This window comes from Armigeres subalbatus, chromosome 2 (genome assembly GCF_024139115.2).
Source record: "Armigeres subalbatus isolate Guangzhou_Male chromosome 2, GZ_Asu_2, whole genome shotgun sequence".
Lineage (NCBI taxonomy): Eukaryota > Metazoa > Arthropoda > Insecta > Diptera > Culicidae > Armigeres > Armigeres subalbatus.
This window is the reverse complement of record NC_085140.1, coordinates 170,586,881-170,610,051: the sequence shown is the minus strand read 5'-3', so window position 1 is coordinate 170,610,051 and position 23,171 is coordinate 170,586,881. Positions and strand designations below refer to the sequence as shown.

The 23,171-nt window shown below is 40.0% G+C and overlaps 2 protein-coding genes across 3 annotated transcripts in view; one reads left to right on the top strand and one right to left on the bottom strand.

The window, feature by feature from the left end:
• Positions 1-6,518, top strand: part of LOC134215480 (solute carrier family 53 member 1) — a 39,769-nt gene extending 33,251 nt beyond the window's left edge. For both annotated transcript variants that reach the window (XM_062694665.1, XM_062694664.1), the window contains 3 exons: positions 4,974-5,216; positions 5,579-5,712; positions 6,046-6,518. In XM_062694665.1, the coding sequence (XP_062550649.1) occupies positions 4,974-5,216; positions 5,579-5,712; positions 6,046-6,085 (417 nt within the window). In that variant the 3' untranslated portion in view covers positions 6,086-6,518. The remainder of the gene's footprint in view (positions 1-4,973; positions 5,217-5,578; positions 5,713-6,045) is intronic.
• Positions 6,519-19,511: 12,993 nt separating this feature from the next.
• Positions 19,512-23,171, bottom strand: part of LOC134211180 (uncharacterized) — a 68,422-nt gene continuing 64,762 nt past the window's right edge. The window contains exon 9 of the mRNA XM_062687855.1: positions 19,512-22,781. Coding sequence (XP_062543839.1) covers positions 22,708-22,781 — 74 coding nt within the window. The 3' untranslated portion in view covers positions 19,512-22,707. The remainder of the gene's footprint in view (positions 22,782-23,171) is intronic.

Sequence of the window (23,171 nt, the reverse complement as noted above, 5' to 3'; positions counted from 1 at the left end):
TCGTGCTAACTTCTTAGACTCTTACAGTTCCTCTGTTACTTTTGATCTGTCCATGAAGCAGGAGGCTCATGGAATACCAGACTTTCTTCGTATGGAGATCATACCTCCATTATTTGCAACCAAATACGGACATGCCAGCGACGAGAGAAGCAGGCGTGGCAAAAATGGATGACTCCACTGGTTTCGGTGTTTTTAACGTTTTTCATAGCGCCTACTTTAGGCTCAAAGAGCCTAGTTCCGTGTTTACCGCTGAGCTAGCTGCTGTACACTATTCACTTGAGCATATTGCATCCCTACCTCCTGACCACTTCTTTATCTTCACCGACAGTCTAAGTACCCTGGAGGTTGTTCGGTCAATGTAAAGCACTCAGCGTATCTTCTAACCGGGATACGGAAAGCTTTGAGTGCTTTATCAAAACGGTCATTCACAATCACTATGGCTTGGGTCCCTTCTCATTGCTCGATCCCGGACTCTTTGGACTCGAAAGCGGACTCTTTGGCTAAGGTGGGCGCTATGGAAGGTGATATTTACGATCGGCAAATCACCTTCGATGAATTTTTCTCATTAGTTCGTCAGAAAACCTTGATCAGCTGGCAGCATAAATGGCCAAATGGAGAGCTGGGTAGATGGCTGTATTCAAATCGCCCGCAGGTGTCGAAGCGTGCATGGTTCAAAAAATTGAATATAGGACGAGACTTCATTCGAACCATGTTTCGTCTAATGTCCAATCACTACACTTTAAACGCACATCTTTTCAGAGTGGGGCTCTCGGAAAGCAATCTCTGTGTTTGCGGCAAGGATTATCAGGACATTGATCATGTCGTGTGGACGTGCGAGGAGAATTGCGGCCCCAGATCTGCATTAACTGAACATCTCCGGGTCCGAGGGAAACAACCAAAGCCTATTAGGGAAGTGTTGGCGGCCCTTGATCTCGAATACATGTCCCTCGTCCACCAATTTGTGAAAGTTGCTGATGTACGATTGCGATATTAGTCTGCCCACCCCCTTTTCTGTCGTACCCCATATCGAATGTCTTCCTCTTGTTGTCCATTTCAATGTCTGTCGTTAACCCCTTTCGTATGTCTTCCTCTCATTGTTGTCTCCCAAAAAAAAATTGTCCCGTTACAGATGTGAAACATCGCCAAGAATGTCAACTATGTGAACATCAACAACTTAATTACTTAAACACCCTAAATTCCTTTCCTTTCCTACTATATTATTGTATTCCCTAACCTCGACCAAACCGCGAGTCTTTCGGTTCCCCAAAACTAACATTATGTACACCCAGGTTTTTTTTTACACGGTTTGGTTTTGGTCGTTTAAGACCTTCAGCGTCAATGAAGCAATGAGTTAACCCCACGACAAAATTCACAAAAAATCGAAGAAAATTCAGGGGGTATTTACAAAGCTGTGAAAGTTCAGGTTAACCGAGAAATTAATGAATTCCAACCGTGTAAAATTAAAACCTGGGTGTATAAGATTTAAGGAATGAATTGTTAAACTTGATTTCGGCTCCGTAACGCTTCACGGCAATTGAGCCTCCAAAATAAACGAAAGATTAAAAAAAATCAACGTGAGCATCTTTTCCAGAATTTTTTTCCAAAATATTCATTATTGGAAATTATTTTCGAATTTTCCACAGGAACAACTTTGCAGCTCTTTGTCATTCCCAAGGAAAATTGTTTGGAATTTCAGCGAAAAATGATTCATAATTTACATGAGAAACTTTTCTTACTGAGCGTCTGTTCTCCATGTTAGGGGCGGCTGATCATCGTCCGAGTGCCAGCGAGGGACTCTAAATGAAACTGTGCACCATGGTCCACAGGAAATAAGGAGGAATGGTCCTAGCGGGACTAGCGATTGGAAACTCGGTTCGTGGAACTGCAAATCTCTCAACTTCATCGGGAGCACACGCATACTCGCCGATGTGCTCAAGGACCGTGGATTCGGCATCGTAGCGCTGCAGGAGGTTTGTTGGAAGGGATCAATGGAGCAAACGTTTAGAGGTAATCATACCATCTACCAGAGCTGCGGCAACACACACGAGCTGGGAACAGCTTTCATAGTGATGGGCGATATGAAAAGGCGCGTGATCGGGTGGTGGCTGATCAATGAAAGAATGTGCAGGTTGAGGATCAAAGGCCGGTTCTTCAACTTCAGCATAATCAACGTCCATAGCCCACATTCCGGAAGCATTGATGATGATAAGGACGCATTCTACGCGCAGCTGGAGCGTGAGTACGACAGCTGCCCAAGCCGAGACGTCAAAATCATCATAGGAGATTTGAACGCTCAGGTTGGCCAAGAGGAGGAGTTTAGACCGACTATTGGAAAGTTCAGCGCTCACCGGCTGACGAACGAAAACGGCCTACGACTAATTGATTTCGCCGCCTCCAAGAATATGGCTATTCGCAGCACCTACTTCCAACACCGCCTTCCGTATCGGTACACCTGGAGATCACCACTGCAGACAGAATCACAAATCGACCACGTTCTGATTGATGGACGGCACTTATTGACGTCAGGACATATCGTGGCGCTAACATCGACTCTGACCACTATCTGGTGATGGTTAAACTGCGCCCAAAACTAAAACAATTTTCGGTACCGACGACCGCCGCGGTACGATCTAGAGCGACTGAAGCAACCTGATGTCGCCACTGCATACGCGCAGCATCTCGAGGCAGCGTTGCCAAAAGAGGGTGAGCTCGATGGGGCTCCTCTTGAGGACTGCTGGAATACAGTCAAAGCAGCCATTAACGACGCAGCGGAGAACAACGTCGGGTATATGGGACGAAGTCGACGGAACGATTGGTTCGACGAAGAGTGCAGACAGATTCTGGAGGAGAAGGACGCAGCGCGGGCGATCGCTGCAGCAAGGTACCCGGCCGAACGTGGAACGGTATAGACGGAAGCGAGAACAGCAGACACGCCTTTTTCAGGAGAAGAATCGCCGCATGCAAGAAGCGGAGTGCGAGGAGATGGAACAGCTGTGCCGTTCTCAAGAAACACGCAAGTTCTATCAGAAGCTCAACGCATCCCGCAAAGGCTTCGTGCCGGGAGCCGAGATGTACAGGGATAAGAATGTGAGCATCTTGACGGGCGAACGTGTGCTGATTGAAATGTGGAAGCAGCACTACGAGGAACATTTGAATGGCGCTGAGAGTACAGGCAGTGAAAGTCAAAGCAGCGGAGGAGGTGACTAAGGCAGTTCAGTGGATGATGGAAGCCCACCAGCCCCCACCTTGAGGGAAGTTAAGGATGCCATCCAACAGCTAAAGACCAATAAAGCAACTGGTAAGGATGGTATCGAAGTTTAGCTGATCAAGATGGATCCGGAAAAGCTGGCCACTTGCATGCACGTACTGATAGTCAGAATCTGGGAAACTGAACAGCTACCGGAAACGGCCATATCTCAGGTTTTTGATGTACGATCTGTGACATCAATACATCAATCATCTCAGGAAGAGCTCTAGTTTGTGGAAAAAATATAAAAAGAGTCAACATTTCACCAAAGCAAAAAATACAAGCGCTCAAAAAATAGCATTTTTGACATGCCCTCAAATTAGCCGGATTATCTCCGATATCCAGCGGTCTGAACATGGATTTGAACCAGTTTTCCAAAACTTGATTAATTTTTCAGTCGAACACTATAAGAACCAAAGAAATCGGTTGATTTTTCACAGAGTTATGGTCATTTGAATTTCGATAAAATTTTGCCTATTCAGATCATTCTGTATATCACCAAAATTGCATTTCTCTAAATCCATTGTTGTACTCCCACAGCTCTAACGAAAGATATAATATTTTGCAATGCCCACCCGAGTAGACGAAAATAGCTAAATAATATCAAATGTTGATAAGATATCAAAATGAGATATGGATATGATTGATATAAGAGATAAAAGATCAGACGATAATATCAATATTTTGCACTAAAATATCATGAGAAGATCAAGTTATGCTATTTGTAATAAGTGATCAATAGCATGTGCCATTAGTTTGATCTTATCCATAGCATATCTTGATATTCAAATGATATTTCGGTGCAAATTTTTGATATTGTTGCCTGTTCTTTTATCTCTTATGTCAATCAAGTCCATAACATGTTTTGTTATTCTGTTCATGGCTTCTGCCCGGGCAGAAACTAGAAGAAATGGATAATAGAAAAACCTGATAAAATCGGTTGAAAACGACTGATGTATAATAGCCGCATTTGATTACAGTTACAGCGATTTTCGGCACGAATGTAGCCGCGAAAGCTTTTTCAGTGAATGCCTACATATACTGTTGTAATCGACCAAAAGGATAAGAATTTAAGTAATCAAAATCAGCAATTCCTCAACATCAAAACAAGTTATCGTTTTGATTTCAAGCTTTGCTCGGGTATGCTACCTGTTGTTGGGATTGGTTTGTGTGGGAGTGCTATCAGATTCGTCAAACCGATGTTTGAATTTTTGTTTACAAAAAACAAGTCGTTATAAAAATTTGCCTTTGAATAATGGAGGTAGCAAAACGATTATCATCCAAGGGATGAACAAACTTAAATGATGGCATTGGAAAACATCTTTATGGAAATGTGCTGGGTGTCGATTCATACTATTAAAACTGTCAGCTCATATGATAGACTTAAGTGATAGAATAGAGTTTCAAACATTTTATATCGTAAACATGATTTACGTTTACGAAGCATAGTTTTTCCTTTCCGCATGCTCTGCATGCCAAAACTTGTCCTCACAATTTGTGGACGAGAATTGATTACGCTATCTCCGAATTTTGTATTTACACGCCTGTGCTCGCAAAACTAATTGTATCCAACATTTGAAATAGCATCAGCGCTGAATACAAAGCAAAAGCACATTAATTACAGTATCGAGGGTGATCCAATTATACAGTCAGCAGGGGCCAATAATCAACCCTCAATGTGTGCAAAATGCAGATGTCGCGATATTATCGTGCCGTTTCCTTGCAGTGGTTCTACTACTTCGCCATCGTGGAGGATTTGATACTGCGGTTCGGGTGGACGCTGTCCATGAGCCTCATCGAGATGGGCTACATCGAGCGGGAGATTATCGTATCGATTCTCAGTCCACTGGAGGTTTTCCGGCGTTTCATCTGGAACTACTTCCGTTTGGAGAACGAGCATTTGAACAACTGCGGTAATTTCCGCGCTGTGCGTGACATTTCCGTTGCACCGATGGATTGTTCGGATCAGGTGAGTAGAAACTAATACTGCATGTGCAAGTGCATAAAGCACTTTGGGTAGAAATATAAACAGGTTTGTTTGGTGTGACGGAAACACGTCCCATCAAGTAAATTGTTTGCGGTTTCACCTTTAATTCATACTTCGTGCGATACACGTTTCGACGTATTAATAGAATATATTTGATTAGACCGGCATATAAAATAGATTCAAATCGTGAATGAGAACCAAATCAAACCAATTATGGCAAATCAAATTCAAAATTCAATACAAATCATATTATGGAATTCTATTTGAAACTCTATTCAGACAATACGCAATTCCAATGGTTCGTACGTAGGTAAATACATAATACTTTGATTTGTTCCCCTCAGACAACGATTCTTCGCATGATGGACGAGGAAGACGGCGTACGGAATCGAAGGACGGTGAAAAAGATGAATGTTAAGAAGAAAATCGAGCAGCGACTTCTTCTCCGCGAGGCCGAGTCGACCGAGGACCTGGAAATGTAAAATGCACAGTCCTTTCTTTCGCATGCATAACTAATACTCAAATGCAACAACGTGTAGTTGCTAATTGTGTCACGTGTTATACATAATCATATAAGGGTCATCATCTATTTCAAGTACATATTCCGCATGATGCTTCGCAACAGGACTCGAGCAATGCATCGCATAAAATTCGAATAGCAATTTTAGACAATCATCGCGTATTGAATGTACAGTAATTTAAAACTTAAAGTGATTTAATCATGACATTCAGAGAAATAGTGATAATGGTCTGTGCGTAGCGATAAGCACTATAATTGGCATCCCCATCTCCTTTATCTTTTTTTTCGCAGGAATTCCAATCAAAGCAGGAAGGTTCAGTGGGAAATTTAGGCTACGCGGGTAGTTACACAATTGGGACGAACCTGTCGTTAATCCACCAATCCGACCCAGAATCACACAAAATCACGTCTCCCCCGACCTTGATAGATATCCCTCTGAGAGAAGCGCGTTCGCATCACAGCCCACACAGCTACCCGCCGGAATGAAAATGCCACTTCCGTCATCCTGCCGCTTTTGCCGTTATTGGATAGAGTAATTGGAAAGCACATGGTTTGTTTCCAAATTGTTTTAGATCAGTGTATGCATGAGAAACTGTCCCTGTGGGTTGATTTATTTATCTACAATGAAAAAAGGAATGTTCCCGGTATGACATTTGTTACTTTTTAGGACGAGGTATACGTGTAGAATCAATACAGAATGATTTATTTATTTTCAAACGGCAATATACGATACTTACATTGTAAATGTGTGAAATCCAGAATAACGTTTTTCGATTGTGTGTTGTGTGTGTTACAAAATACTTTTTGCCTTTCTCGTATACCGCCGTGAATCGCATATCTGCCCCATCTTTGCTGGGTTTCCTATTCATATGGGACAAATATGCGATTCACGGTAGTATACTAAGTATACGTGTAGGCTAAAGGATCACTCCAAAACCCGAGCTTTTGATAGAAGGCTCAAAGACCCATTTTTTCCTGTTCGGGTGTGCCACTACGACCAGTTATTAGATCTATTGTAGCGATACCCGTATCCTTAGTGTTAAAGTGCAAGTCGAATTACTCCATTACTACTGAGGAGCAATGCAGTATCGGTTTCGATACAGTTGTTGTTTTGCTTTCTCAAGAGCTTCATGACAAGGTCCCACAATTTATATCCTCCACAGAGAGCAATTACATTGAAGGCGCGCCGCTTATCAATAGGAAGTCAATCCTCTCTTGAGAAAACAGAACAGTGATACTGTTTTTGGCCATGCATCGGAGCCCTAACCACATCTTTGTCTTGCTTTTACAATACAACAAGTAAAACGCTGAAAAGCCGGGGTTTACCTCTGTCTACAAGACCATTTCACGAAGAGTTAGTACGTATTTGAACCCCCCAAATCGATTTTTCTAGCAGTCAGTTCAGCCTAGGACCGGGTACCGAGGTTTTTTAACTAATTGCTTGGAAAGTTACCTCCGCTGCATACAGTTCTGCCCCAAACAAGACGAATTCGAGTTTTTCAACTGTCTGCAAGGAAACATTAATTATGTTTTATGTCTGAGACTGTTGTTGGTAGCGGGGACTAAATAGGATGAATCCTTAATTACCACAACTTATTGCCCTAGCTAGAAAATGGATTAAGCGCGGCTGCCTTCTACTAAAACTGTGGCACCAACCATAAAGTGCTGGGCAAGATGCGCCACCGCGTGATTGGCTGGCAGCCAATCAACGCAAGGATGTGCAAGCTGAGGATAAAAGGCCGTTTCTTCAACTATAGAGTCATCAACGTGCACTGTCCACACGAAGGGAGACCCGACGACGAGAAAGAAGCGTTCTATGCACAGCTGGAGCAGACATACGATAGATGCCCACTGTGGGACGTCAAAATCGTCGTCGGCAACATGAACGCTTAGGTAGGAAGGGAGGAAATCTATAGACCGGATAGTCTGCATACCGTATCGAACGATAACGGCCAAAGATGCATAAACTTTTCAGCCTCCCGCGGAATGGTAGTCCGAAGCACTTACTTCCCCCTTACTGTGCAAGAATATCCACAAGGCCACATGGAAATCACCTAATCAAGAAACGGTAAACCAAATCGACCAAATCGACGGCAAATTCTTCTCCGACATCACAAACGTACGCACTTACCACAGTGCGAATATTGAATCCGACCACTACTTCGTTGCAATATGTCCGCGCTCAAAACTCTCGACAGTGTACAACACGCGTCGGAGTCGTCCGGCGCGGCTAAATATTGGGCGGCTACAAGACGGCAGACTAGCCCTACGCGCAGCAGCTGGAAGTGGCACTCCCAATGGAAGAGCAGCCCTTGAAGATGGCTGGAAAGATATTCGATCCACCATTGGTAGCACCGCAACCGCTGCACTAGGTACGGTGCCCCCGAATCAAATAAACGACGGCGAATGTGAGCAGTTAGTGGGAGAGAAGAATGCAGCATGGGCGAGATTGCTGCAACACCGCACTAGGGCGAACGAGGCACGATACAAACGGGCGCGGAACAGACAAAACTCGATTTTCCGGAGGAAAAAGCGCCAGCATGAAGATAGAGACCGTGTTGAAACGGAGCAACTTTTCCGCGCTAATAACGCACGAAAGTTCTATGAGAAGTTATTCCGTTCACGTAAGGGCCACGTGCCACAGCCCGATATGTGTAAGGACATAAACGGGAACCTTCTTACGATCGAGCGTGAGGTCATTTCAAAGGTGGCGGCAGTACTACGAAGAGCACATGAATGGCGATGTTTCAGACAATATGGTGGCAGTATGGTTATGAACCTGGGAACACGCGCGATGGACATACGTCTTCCGGCTCCAGATCTCCAGAAAATCCAGAAGGATATCGTCCGACTGGAAACAATCCCTAGGGTTGGTCCCTAGGGTTGATCAACTACCGGGAAAGCTGCCTAAACACGAGGGGGGGGGGGGGGCAACTTTTTTAGGTCTTCTGAATCGTAGTGTTATAATAGTTTTATAAAAACACATGAATATTAGTGCTTGGCACTATTTCCTTAAAATTTCCAAAAACTTTGAAACCAAATCCACAACCAACAGTAAAGGTTGGATCACAATAGCTCGTTGCACGTTGCGTCGCGCTGGGCGTTGAAGTCAGCGATTTGTACTAAAACGCAACCTCAATGAACGTGACGCATTCACGCTTACAATGCAACGTTCGCGTTGTGCGTTTATTTAACAACAATAATGATTTAAACAATAATGGATTCAAAAATGCATGATATTTTGCTCACCAGATATTTTTAAACAAAATGAGAGGCTATAACAATTATTATAAAAATCCTGCATTCTTCCATAAGTTATTTAGAAAACTAGAACCATACATATTAGACCTCTTCATGTTTTCAAAAAGTATCAAAAATTCAACCGGTCAGCCCAGAATCACAATTCTTATGCTAAAATAAGCCTCCTGTCAAATTTTCAGCTAATTCGGATAAAATTTCGAGGTAGCTCAAGTCGATTTTGTGTTTTTGGGCTATTTTCAATTTTGAAAAAAATCTAACAAGAGATATAAAAGCCAAAAACCATCGCAACAACCTCTATATGGAAGATTTGGATGTGCTTTACAAGTCTTGTGAACATTGCGATTCGTTCCGTTCATGTTTTGACCATGTTAAAGTGATTTTCAAGCTTATAAGTGCATAAAAACACTGTTTTAAATCAAAGTCGTTGTTCTACAAAATTCTTGAATTTATGACAAATCATTGCTAATTTAAAATATTTATTTTCCTCTTTTTTCCCTGGACATTTGAGTAATATAACTTCTAATGTCCAATTTACCGTTAAATTCTTAAAAATCAGAAGCTGAACATTAGTCATAAATTTGCACGTTGGGATTTCGTCAAACAAGTTGTTCGAACAAAGAAGCTTTAATTTCACTTGTTACTACGACGCGCTAAATGCTAAAAGCATACAGACATATGGTGAAATAAACCAAATTTGGAAGTCGTTTGTTGTAAGCATCAAATGTTTTGTTCGAATAACTTGTTTGAGAAAATCCTAGCGTGCAAATTTATTACAAATGTTCAGCTTCTGATTTTTAAGAATTTAACGGTAAATCAAACGTTAGCAATTATAATACTCAAATGTCCAGGGGAAAAAGAGGAAAATAAATATAATAAATTACCAATGATTTGTCATAAATTCAAGAATTTTGTAGAACAACGACTTTAAGGGGGAAGAGTGTTTTTATGCACTTTAAAGCTTAAAAATCACTTTCACATGGCCAAAACGTGAACGGAACGAATCGCAATGTTCACAAGACTTGTAGAGCACACCAAAATCTTCCATATAGAGGTTGTTGCGATGGTTTTTGGATTTTATATCTCTTGTTAGATTTTTTTCAAAATTGAAAATAGCCCAAAAACACTAAATCGACTTGAGCCACCTCGAAATTGTATCCGAATTAGCTGAAAATTTGACAGGAGGCTTATTTCAGCATAAGAATTGTGATTCTGGGCTGACCGGTTGAATTTTTGATACTTTTTGAAAACATAAAGAGGTCTAATACATATGAATTTCTAAACGAATCCTCTCTGATATAATATTTATTATAAAATAGGCAGAAAAACAATATGCAATGTTTCCCCAGGAATTCCTTCGGCAACTGCTACAGGCATTCTATCCAGTATTCTTTAGGAATGCCTCCAGTAACTTCTTCGGCAATGTCTTCAGGAATTCCACCATAAATTCCGATGAGGATTGAGCAGAAAATTTCACCATTATTTACTCCAAGAAATCCTCCACGAACTCCTTCGTAAGTTCTGCAGGGAATTCTTCAGATAATTCTTTCGTGCTGTTTCTCATAAAAATTTCTGAAAAATTGCGCCGAGGAATTTCTAGGAATATTCCGTGGAAATTCCGCAGAATTACCAGTAAACATTCATGAGAATTTCGCGAAAAACTTCGAATTTCTTTTGTAAATTCCATAAAATTTCCGTGAATGTTTCAAATAATTTCTTGTGAAAATTTCATAGAATTTCTCCAGGAATTCCATCGAACATTTATACACAAATTATACTGAAAATGAAACTAACAATGGAATTTTCGGAGGAATCTAGATTAATTTCCAAAGAAATCCTGAAAGCATTCCTTCAAGATTTCCACTGGGATATCGGATATCCTCCAGGAGTTTCTCCGAAAGAAAATTCCTTCGGGAGTTCCTCCGGAAATTTTTCCAGGAGTTCCACCGGCAGTTCCTTCAGGTATTCCTCTAGGATTTCCTCCGAGAATTATTCCGGTAGTTCTATCGGCAGTTCCTACGGGGGTTCCTCTGCAAATTCTTCCGGGAATTTCTCCAGAATTCCCTCCGGGAATTCATTCAGGCTTTATTTCTGGAATTCATTTAGTCTTCTTCAGGAGTTTATATAGAAATTCCTCAAGAAGCTCATCCGAGAATTTCTCGGGGAACTTCTCAGGGAATTCTCCGGGAGATCCTCTGATAATGATGATGATCCAGCTACATACCCCTACAAAGGTTTCAGCTAGACGAGATTGGTCTATAACAGCAGTTCTTAACCTTTTTCTTAAGAGCTACCCCTTCAAACTTTTGCATTAATTGAGGTACCGTCAACTGGGGGGAAGATGATCATTTTTAAGACAAAACATGCAATAACAATGTTTGTTTACATTTTAAATCGAAACAAATATTTTCAAAACATGTACTGGTATACGTTGCAATAATCAACAACTTTAGTTTTCTGAAATGCGTTCGCATTTATTAAAATAAATTAAATTATCACACATTTTTTGAGTAATCTGGTTTGGGGTGAAGTTGATCAAGACAGCTCTACTAAAATCATTATGACCTAGTAGTCAAAATACACTAGGTTATTTGTATGAATGTTGAATTTCCTACGAAAAGAAGTCTACGAAGTCAATATTTGAAACGAAAATAGCGTCATTTATGACTATCTCTCTCTTTCTTCCACAAAATACATTTTCATGATTATAATCGAAAAACTCGGATTTCTACCTAGCGGTAACATTACTTGAACTGAGAATATTGTTGATTACCGTTTCATAAAAAAATTTGTCACTTTTGACTGACACATCAAATGATCATCTTCACCTCAATGATCATCTTCCCCCCAGTTGACGGTACCCCCTATTTTTTCTGCTGTAAATGAAAATGAATGCTAACGGGATATATAGCTCTCCATGAAGCTGGCTGAAGTTTGCATTATTCCGTAAAACAATCCAATTCAAAGAAAATTTGCACATTGTGCTTCCTACAGGCCTTATTTGACTATTGGTGGCTTCCAAGCCTTTTGAAGGAAGGCTTTCAAGCCAATAATAGGGAGGCTTCCGAGCTTCTTGAAGGGAGGCTTAAGAGCCTCTTGAAATGCGGATTTTGAGCCACTTAAAAGGAGGCTTCTGAGCACTTTGAACGTATGCTTCCAAGCCTCTTGAATGAAGAATTCCGAGCCTCTTCAATGGATGCTTCCGAGCCTCTTTAAGGAAGGCTTCTGAGCATCTTGAAAACATGCTTCCAAGCCTCATTGAAGAAGAATTTTATGCCTCTTAAAGGAAAGCTTACATGCCTCTTGAAAGGAGGCTTATGGATCCTTTTGGAAGGAGCCTTCTGAGCCTCTTGAAAAAAGACTTCCGTCGCTGCCTCGGGCTGGAAGTCGCGATAATAAAGACAAAAAAAAAACTTCCGTCGCTTTTGAAGTAAGGCTTCCGGGCCTCTTGAAAGGCGACTTTTGAGCCCTTGAAAGGGAGCCTCAGAGCCTCTTGAAAGGAGGCATCCGAGCGCCTTGAAAGTAAGCTTCACAGCCTTTTCAAAGCGGCTTTCGAACCACTCAAAAAGAGGCTTCTGAGTATCTTAAAATTCGCTTCCAAGCCACTTGGAAGAAGAATTTCGGGAAACTTCCAAGCCTTTTGAAAGGAGGCTTTCGAGCATTTTGAAAGGATTCTTACGAGCCTCTTGAAGCAAGGCTTCCGAGCATCTTAAGGGCGGCTTCAGAGCCTCTTGAAAGGCGGAGGAGACTTCTGAGCCTTTTAAAAAGAGACTTCTTAAGGTCTTGAAAGTATGCTTCCAAGCCTATTGAAAGAATAATTCCAAGCCACTCGACGGGAGGCTTCCGAGCCTCTTTAAAGGCGGCTGAAAGTAGCCTCTTGAAGGGAGGCTTCTGAGCTTTTTGATAGGAGGCTACCGAACCTCTTGAAAGGAGGCTTCTGAGCCTCTTAGGCTTCCGCGCATCTTGAAAAGAGGCTTTCGAGCCACTCGAAGGGAAGCTTCCAAGCCACGTTGAAAGGATGCTTCCGAACCTCTATAAAGGATGCTTCGAGCTGCTTGAATGGAGGCCTTCGTGCCTCCCAAATGGAGGCTTGCGTACCTTCAGACTTTAGATTCTATGTCAGAAGCATGTTGTTAAGATATTATTCAATATTTTGATCGGAATAGGTAGATTGCATTGAAGATTTCTATAATTTGTTCATTCAACGTTTTGCCCTTTTGATCATTTGTCGCACAGCTCTTCATATACTGTGCTGGTTTTAGAGGGTAGGATTCAATAGGGTTTGATGTATTAATCGCCATGCTTAATGTGTACAAACAAAGGTCTGAAATAAAAAAAATACATAATTGACCTTTCCCGTCATTATTTGTATCTCGTTTTATTGTCTCAGTCGATTGTTTGGCTTATTTAAGGTCAACTTTCTCGAAGAATCCATATTTTTTAAGCCTCCAGCTATTTGAAAAATCGAAAACAAAATCGGTGCTGCACGTGTGAACCGGCCTGAAAAATTCACCCGATGTTCGTTAAAGAGAATTCTCAGATGGCTTAACAAATATGGGTTCTTTGGAAAGTTGAATATTATATTATGAAAGTTAAAAGTTATATATAAGAGAGCGTGAGAGTAAATCGTCGACTTCCCCTCTTGGCCAAAAGTGTTGCAAAAGGCAGTTTTTTGAAAACTTAAGCGAAATACAACCAAATGAAGCATCCACCGGATATAGTTATGTTTTCGCTATTGGATGATGTAGTTTTGAAACAAAAATACTTCCCCTATCCAGCTGGAGAATGCTTTTTCTCCTCGGTGGGTGGTTTTATTACTGGGGGTGGTAGGAGCACGTGTCTGTCTTTCTCGTCAATGACTGGATGACAGTAATTTGAGCCTTAAGGTGATTATACAATCAAGCCATGTGGTGAATTTTGAATTCACCACACGGTTTTCTACTCCTATTATCAAAAGTTCAAATCTAGCGTAATAATTCTCGTAAAATGCTGAAATTAAAGTCGATTGTTTACCATAAGTAAGCAAACGATCTACGAATGTTCCATCCCCGTGGGCAATGTGGTTCTCTCAATTCGTGCTCTTGAAAAATCACTATAAAAAGCACGTGGTCTCCAAGATGGCCGATTTCTGGCTTTGTTGTATAACCATCTTAAATAAAACAAAGAATCGATTGAGTGTATAAAAAAATTTGACGGAAAGGTTTTATTTATTATATAATTATACATATCAAAACTTGATCAATAAGTTTTGATTGGAATTGTAATACATCCGTCATTATGTTTTTTTCTCCGAGGTACCCCCTGGGGCCAGCGAAGGTACCCCTAGGGGTACATGTACCCCAGGCTGAGAGCCGCTGGTCTATAAGATGAATTATTCAAGATTTTTTCCTAGAATTTTTCTGGGAGTTTCGCTGGCAGTTCTTTCGGGGGTTCCTTTGAAAATTCTCAAGGGAGTTTCTTCAAAAATTCCTCCGGGAGTTCCTTCGAGAATGCCTCCGAGGGTTCCTCCGGGAATTTCAAAAGCAATTCATCTGGGAGTTTCTCCGGGAATTCCTCCGGGAGTTCTTCCAGGAAATAATTCAGGCTTTTTTCAAGAAATCATTTAGGCTTTCTTCAGAAACTTAGCTGATTCTTACCCTAGCAGCACACATGCTTCACATAGGTTGCTGCAACTCATATGTGACCAGATTTAGTCACAATCAAGTTGCTGCAACCATTTTTGTCTGACTTGTGCTGCTCGGGTTAGTTCTTCTGATACTTTCTCTGGTAGTTTCTCCGGGAGGTCCTCTAAGAATTCTCCTAGGAATTCCTCTTGAAATTCCACCGGGAGTTCTTACGGGAGCTCCTCCGGCAATTCATTCGGGAACTCCTCCGGGAGATCCACCGACAGTTTCTACGAGAATTCCTCCGGGAGTTTCACCGGCAGTTCCTCCGAGGAACTGCCGGTGGAACTTCTGGAGGAATTTCTTGAAGAACTTCAGGAAGAATTTCCGGAGGGAATCCTGGAGGAACTCTCATAAGAACTCCTGTATGAAATTCCAAATGAAGTACCTTAAGAATTTCAGGAGGAACTCCTGGAAAAATTCTTAAAGAACCTCCCGGAGGAACTCCCAGAAAAATTCTCCGAGGATCTTCTGGAGGAGTTTGTGGATAAATTCCTAAAGAAAGCCCAAATGAATTCCTGAAAGAAAGCCTGAATGAATTCCCGGAGGAACTACTGGTGGAACTTCCGGAGGAATTTTCAGAGGAACAGCCGGTGGAATAACCGGAGTTGAATTTCTAAAGGAACTTCTGGAAACCCATTTCCCGTGAAGTTCATGGAAGGATTCCCGGAGGAACTCATGGAAAAACTTCTGGAGGAGCTCCCTGAGAAACTACCACAAGCACTTCCGGAGGAATTCCTACAAGGAAATTCCCAGATGAAATACTGAAAGTATTCCCAGATGAATTACTGAAGAAATTACCGGATGAATTCCCGGGGTTTGTTCTGCAGAAATTCCTGGAAGTTATCTTGGAGGAACTCTCGAATCAATTTCCGAATGAAATTTTGGAGTGAATTCCGAGTGAAGTCCAAAAAGATTTTTTGGACAATTCCGCGGAAAAATTTGCGGAGAAGTACCTGAAGGAATTCCTGAAAAAATACCTGGAAGATTTTCCGGGGAAATACTTGGACGAATTCCTGGAGAAATTTCTAGAGGAATTATTGAAGGATATTCTGAAGTAATTGCGAAAAGAATTCCAGAGTGAAATCCTAGAGGATTTCGCTATTGAATTTATGGAGGTATTCCCCTAAACATTCCTGGAAGCTATCCCGGAGGAATTGAAGGAAGAGTTCCTAGAGGAATGCCCGTAAAAGTTCCTAGAAGAATTTCCGAAGGAATTTCTGATAGATTCGCAAGTGAAATTATGTAGTGAAATCGGAGGATCTCCTTCATAAATTTCTGATAAAACTTCTGGTGGAATTTTAGGAGGAAATTCCGTATGTATTCTTGAAGAAACTTTCGAATGCATTCCTGAAGGAAATACCGGAGATTGTCCTGGAAGAATAGCCGAAGAAATGTCTAAAAGTAAAACTTGGAGAGGAGAAAAGAAATCTTCAAGGAATTTCCTAAAAAATATAGTGACGGTTTTTCAGATAATAATTTTCAGATAATCAGAGAAATTTGTGGATAAGGAGCTTCTAAAAGGATTTCAAGGAGAATTCTTGAGCCCAAAATGCTTCGAATTGTTTCGAACTTTCATATATTATGGATCCTGGATACCCTAATAAGTTTTTGGGAATCTTTTGAATTCAACCACCTATTTTTGAATATGATTGGAACGTAAAGTGCACATGTTTAAAGGAATTCATTTCAGTACCCGTTCAATCTTTCCACCAATTAGCCCCTCCCTGACCTCCTCTGGCTACGCTCTTGGAAGCAATAGTCGTTAATAGCTTCTTTAGACTATTATCTACCACTTTGTCATTGATACTAGGATGTTTATAGTGCTTACTCTACAACTTTAGCTGAAAAAATACCTAAAAACCAGAAAAATATTTTAGGTGCTTCTGGGGGTAGTATACATTTTCAGTATGTGCCCTACTCAAGCGGAAATGAACGGAAATTTGCTTTGAGTATTGCGGAAGTCTCGTCCATACATCACTTTATTTTGAAAAATAAACTTCGGCATGTAATAATGCAGTTTTCATGAAACGCTCAACATTTGAATAGGGTTGTGAAGCAAGACCACTCCCCCGTGCTAAAACAAAATTGACTATGATTTATGAGCAATGTCATCCAGTATGCTCAACCCATTGCACAATGGGATTTTTTTTTCCAGAAAAAAGGCATTAAATTCAATATCTCAGGAATCCACTTGACTACATTCCATGTTTTTATACTAGAAGAAAAATTTTAAGGGTATATAAGGGAAATAAGGAATTTGACCAAAACTCGTTTGTTCACGGCACCCATCTATTTCTGGCAGTTTTGGCCAAAAAACGGCATTTTTACTCTATTTTTACTCATTTTGTATTTTCAATAAACAGGTTCCAATCGAAAGCTGTTATGTTCTTTCATTACCCAAATGTATTAGTTTTAATTTGGACCTACTACTCAAGGTACAATGGGGTTATATGTGTGGTATTTATGCAATGAAAGTATAGAAATTCAAATATCTGATGATTAATTGAGCTAAACTTCATGTTCTTATATCAAAAGAAAGAGATATTCATGAAGAACAAAACAGATCATGCGATTCTTCACGGTGTCTGGCGAATAAACCTGTGACGTCTTTGTAAGAGGAAAAAGAGCTTTTTGGCCACTTCCGGAACAACACAGGATTCTCAGGGAGAACCTGTAGAAGGGAACATTCCTGTTTGTAGACCAAAACGTGTCATGCGACAGTTCTTTATGCAAGATTTCCTATGAATAAACTTCTAGTGAGTCTGTAAAGTACCAAAGACCTCATTGGCAACTTCTGAAACATCAAGAAGTTCCCCCAGGTGAATCTGTAGGAGGAATAGTTTATGTTTGCAGGCTGAAGCGTGTAATGCGTACGCTCATTCTTCATGATTCTTTACGAATAAACTTCTTATGAATTTGTTAAGCACAATAGATCTTAGTTGCCTTCCAAGACCCTTGAAGGGTGCTTCAGGAGTAGTCTTAGGGTGGACATCTCAGTTTGCTCAGCTTTTTCTTAACGATTTCTCGAAAATAGTCTTCTGATGAATCTATAAACGACAATTTACGACATATGTAGAGTTGTGCGCCACCGCACCATTCCGTCTCCGCCAAAAGTTTTTGGAATCATGCCGCCGTCGACATTTTTGCATCGTTTAAAATCTTAAAATTTAATTTTAAGAAATAAATAGTAAACATAATCTGAAGTACATACCAGTGAAATCTCTCGTGAAAATTTCGAAATGCTTTCCGTCCAAACTAAGAAGTACTTCCAATAGAAATTCTGAAAAATTTTACATTGAAATCCAAAGATTTCTCTTTGAAATTCCTTAAATATTCCGGTTGATATCCCGAGTTAATCGCCTTGAAAGTTTATGATGAAAAATTTTCCCTGGGAATTATGAAGAATTGCACGGAAAATGCGAGAAAAATCTGAAAAGGGTAGATCCATAAAGTACGTCACGCAAAAATTGGCGATTGGATTTTTCGAAAAATTTTCGAGGATATTCCTAAGGATTTTTGTTGATATCCAAAGTATTTTTTTCATTGAAATCAAACGACCGAAGACAATATGACCAAAACTTATTTGACCAAACACACAATTTAACCGAGCAAATCATTAGTCCATCTGGCCGAATGTTTTTTTGTCTGAAACTGCCATTTTTCAGAAATGGTTAACCGCCGAATATGTCGTTGGCCAAGAAAGTTGTGAGGCTGAAAATGCTTTGGGGCCGAAATGGCCATTAGTCTCATACGGCCTATAAAGGCAAATGACTTCGGGCCAGTTAGCCCTTATGTACCTTTCGACCGTATGTTAGTTTCGGCTCAGTTTCGGCCAAATAACATTTTCAGCCAAACCATTTTCGACCTAATAACCGTTTTGACCAAACGTTCGTTTCTGCCATATTGAATTCGGCTAGATGATTTTCGGATTAACGTGTTGTTCGGCCAAGTGACATTCGAACAAATGGTTTTCGCCGAATGACTTTTGTTCAAAACGGCGGGAAGGGCCGTTTGGTCAAAAGTTGTTTTGTCAAACAAGCCATTAAGCCGATACCGTTCTGATCGAAAATTTCATTTGTAAGAAAATGTGGTTCAACCAAAAAAAGTCGTTTGGCAGAATAGGTCAGTTTGTTCTGATATGGGTGTTTGGCAGAAAGGGCCATTTGGTGACATTTCTTGCCATATAACGTGTTCAGCCAATGAATTTTTCCCCCGCATAACTTGTTTGATCAATTGGATCTTTCTGCAAAACGACCAATTTGGGTTTTATCCAAATGGTATGTTCGATTAAACGGTTTTCGATGTTCAATTCCAAATAGAAAATAAAAAAATAAATGAATAAATTTATAAAATCGAAAGACTTAATCAGTTTTCATGAAGAATTTTTGAACAAAGTTCTGAATTTTGATAAGAAAATTATTTTGTGCTTTTTATTAATTTTTCGTTTCAAATTTCAGATCCCCCTCAAATAATCAAATTTTTCCACGAAATTCTGAGGAGGGCGGAGACAGAAGAAGTTAATAAAAATTCCTCCGGCCTTACCTTGTAATGAAAAATCTCCAAATTTACTAATTTTAAACGGGATGTATTAGAAATATGGAAACTTTCCATTGGAAAGCGGATCAAGTCTCCCTTAGTCTTCTTTACTGATGAAAATCACACTGTTTCTAACGAGGCAATGTGAGTTACAGAAGCACTACATCAAGCACTTATTATTTACCTTTACTGCAATGCATTATCTCGTGACGAGGGAAGTCTACAGCTCCATTGATTCCATAAGTAAGTTATTCTGCTACACAACATGGACTTTCGGATAAACATACAACTCTTGGCTATGTCGGTGAACTACAAATATATTTTGATTTCTACTGTCACAATTGCTCGCCTTTCGTTAATTAGTTTGGTATCACACATTTAAAATTGATTTTTATATCGTGCTGTTGTTTACTTTGGCCTTTTTGAAACACACGTCATCCGGGATCCAGTCCTTTTCATGACAATATATGTGCGATTTACTTACTGCTGCGATCATAATTTTGATTAAACAATAGAACATGTAGTTTACAAATATACAACTTCCTTTCGAATGTATTTCCAGTTCTTATCAAAAATTGATAGGTAAAACATTGTTTGAATGATTTAATAATTGAGAACCATGTTCCGGAAGTAAATTTCTCTTATGCTTTTTACCTGACCATCCATCTGTAGTGAGTATTATTTTCTTGTTTGTCATTATGCCTTCAGTTACACTGACCGATAATTTATTTTCACCCAATTAATTATGCTTCCGCATTACTCATTAACAGATTTCCCCCCTTTATGTACACTGTTTAAAGGCCTTTCCCTGCCTAAGGCGCCCTCGGTAATAAAACGGCACTCATAAACTTGATCTCCAGCATCTTTGTTGCTGCTTCCCACTAACTTGTACCAACTACACCTAGCCTTGTGTATTGAGAAAAAAATCCGCACTCTCGTTGCAACGACGATGAGAACGTCAACGGTTCGTTTCATCTTTGCCTTGACTTTGGCGATACAAAAGTGCTAAATAAGGAATGCCTTTTGGTCCTTCGTTGGGCATCATTATCCGCTGGCCACTTGTATAAAATAAGGCGCTGCTCTCGAGTGGCACTCGGCCCAGAGAGGCTCTGGCATGCTCCAAGGTGGAAGGGATATTCCGTTGACGCAGCTTGATACTTAACACTATCTATTTCTATATTTATAAGTTCGGGTAATGTCGGATGGTCTTTGATTTTTAAGGTGAACTTGTGTTATTTCGTCTAGGGCTACCAGTGTCGTAGGATGCGTATTTGAAACCTTAGCCTTTTTGAAAATTTGTAAAAAGCGTTGTTTGCAATAAGTTCATGTAATAAGTTTGCAATCATTAACATTATATTTGATCTTCAATCACGCGTATTGTTTTCTACGAGTTGAATGTAGTTTAATGTTGACTGTTAAATCCCGAGTAACACACTTGTTATAGACATGTGTCTGTGACTTGTATGTGACCAAATTGTGTCACATTACAGTTGCTGCAACTGAATCAACCAGAATTGTGCTGCTAGGGATACCTCAATACACACATACAGAAAAAAAACCATAATTTGTCGAAGTTAGTCGTCTACCAGAATTTGAATGATCATTTTTGACGAAACGCTATAAATGTTGCTATAGGTTTTTTTTTCAAACACCTGCCCCTTCACTTTTAGATAACTTCAAAAAATACGTTAACTATCTGCTAAAACTTTTAAACCAATTCATTATTGGCAGTAGCTGATTTTCTACTCGCCGCTTCCACATCCAGGCGCTATCGTATATGCGCAAATAGCCAGCATGAGTTAACCGCCAGAAATTTGTATGGCGAAAGACATCTAATGCGAGTTTTCTCAAAATTAGGAACTTTTCATGAAAAACTATTTGGTACCGGTTATGTAGGAAGGTGTCCGCTACTATGCCTACCAAATATATTTTCGATGAAGGTGCTTAATTTTGAGAAATCGAACCTTAGATGCTTTTCGCCATACTGATTTCAGAAAGTTAACTCCTAGTGTGCCGCTGTAATTACGCTCGAAGCAGGCGATTCATTCTATCGAGTTGGCTCAATGAAGTCTTTACACTGTGATCTCTCCAAGGAAAGATATTAATCATCACTTCTTTGGAGTGGGGGTTACAAATCTCTTCTCGAGGAAGAATTTGCTACATTATTTCTGTTTTACCCAATGTGGGGAGAAATCGTGCCTTATTGTTTGAAAATAGGAAACTGTGTGAGATTTTAGAGAAAATGGTAGCAAGCATGCTACTTTGTTATGCGTTCAATAAATGTTATAGCGCCAATACATGGGTTTACGACATTGAAGATTACTCCGTTTATAAGCGATATTTTAAAAATTGCAACAGCTACACACTTGAGTTGCACGGATCACGGATTCATTTCTACAAATTGTCTATTGCCAATGAGTTTAAAACCTTAAAGCGTATGAGAAATTTATGTCGAATTGTTTTTCAAGACAGTCTGCTAGCCACACAGTAAACGAATAAGCGAATGCACGAAAGGTTCTGAAGTCTTACTGTGCGGAATTGTATTTAATGAACGCACAGTTGCAATGTGAAAATTCCCAGGTGGTAAATTAAAGAAGATGAAGGAAGTCACAGAAGTATTTTTCATTAGCGCTGCAATTTGTGGATGCCATCAGTACTCTTAGTGATGAAGGTCGCCTAATTTTGACAATTTAAGCAGATTCTTGTATTTATTTGGGATACAGATGTTTGATGATGTTATGAAGCAGCAATGGTTAGTTCTAGTCCAAATTTTCCAGATATCTTATCCTCTTCGAAACACACCAACCATAAAACCACGCAGACACGCCTTATTCTTTACGTCGGATGTGATTTTTTTTGGAAATTAAAGCGCATCACATCCACAATTATCGATTAACAAGAATCTATTGACACTGGTGGCCCTATTCAGATGTTTATTATATTCCACTATAAAATGATTCATAAATTGATACCTTTGAAGTCTTTTCAGATAGATGATTTCTTTTTTATTATCGATTTCTCGATGAATTCTAGAGTGATTCTATGTTAATTGGTAGTCCATCAGTCAATCCGCCTTTTTTTTTTAAATATCTTAGTTAATTCCATCTTTTAATACAAGACATTCAACGTTATTATAACGCACATAGTTTACTTAGAGGTTCAAAATTTAAAATGTGTTCTGGTGGGATGCTTCGATAAACAATGACCATACAGCTATATTTAAATTTCCGTACAAATGCGCACACATAACAACACACAAAAACGCGATGGATCATCTCTTCCAGGAAACAAATTGATGCGGTACATACATAGATATGGCTAAATCCTAGACGATGTAGAAAAATGTGATGATGGCGCTGATGCCGGTGTTTCATGGTGTCTAAACAGTGAGATTTAATTGGTTTCTCGGAGGAACGTGGCACCAAACTCGCCTTATTACTGCAGCAGAGTACGTATGTTGGGTCCTGGGTTGGTGGGAAGTCCGTTTTTCCTCCTACTTCTCCGGTGGATTAAAATGCTTGGCGATCATTTTTTGCTCCTTCCACGAAAGCATTTCCTCGTTGTACTCTGTAGATAGAAAGGATAGAAAGGTGATGTAGAAGAGGAAAAATTAAAATGATTACTCGTGGACTAGCAAAAACGGAGCAATTACCGTGGCTCGAGCGATATTCTTTATGTGGGTATATTCAATTAGGAATAAACATTCTTTGTTCAAATACAAATTCTCAAATTAGTTTTCTTTGCTGTGATAAAACTACATCAATGAGCTAAAAAATACCTTTGTTAATTATCCGCTTACTGGGCCACATTTTTTTTAGTCATTATTAAGGTGTTTTTTTTAATCTACAGACTAAGTTCAACACCGACTGGGCCACATCCTTTTATGCCATTTAATCGATTTACAATTATGTCTAAGCAGCAATGCAGACAAAGATTTTTTTCTTGAGTCTGGACATC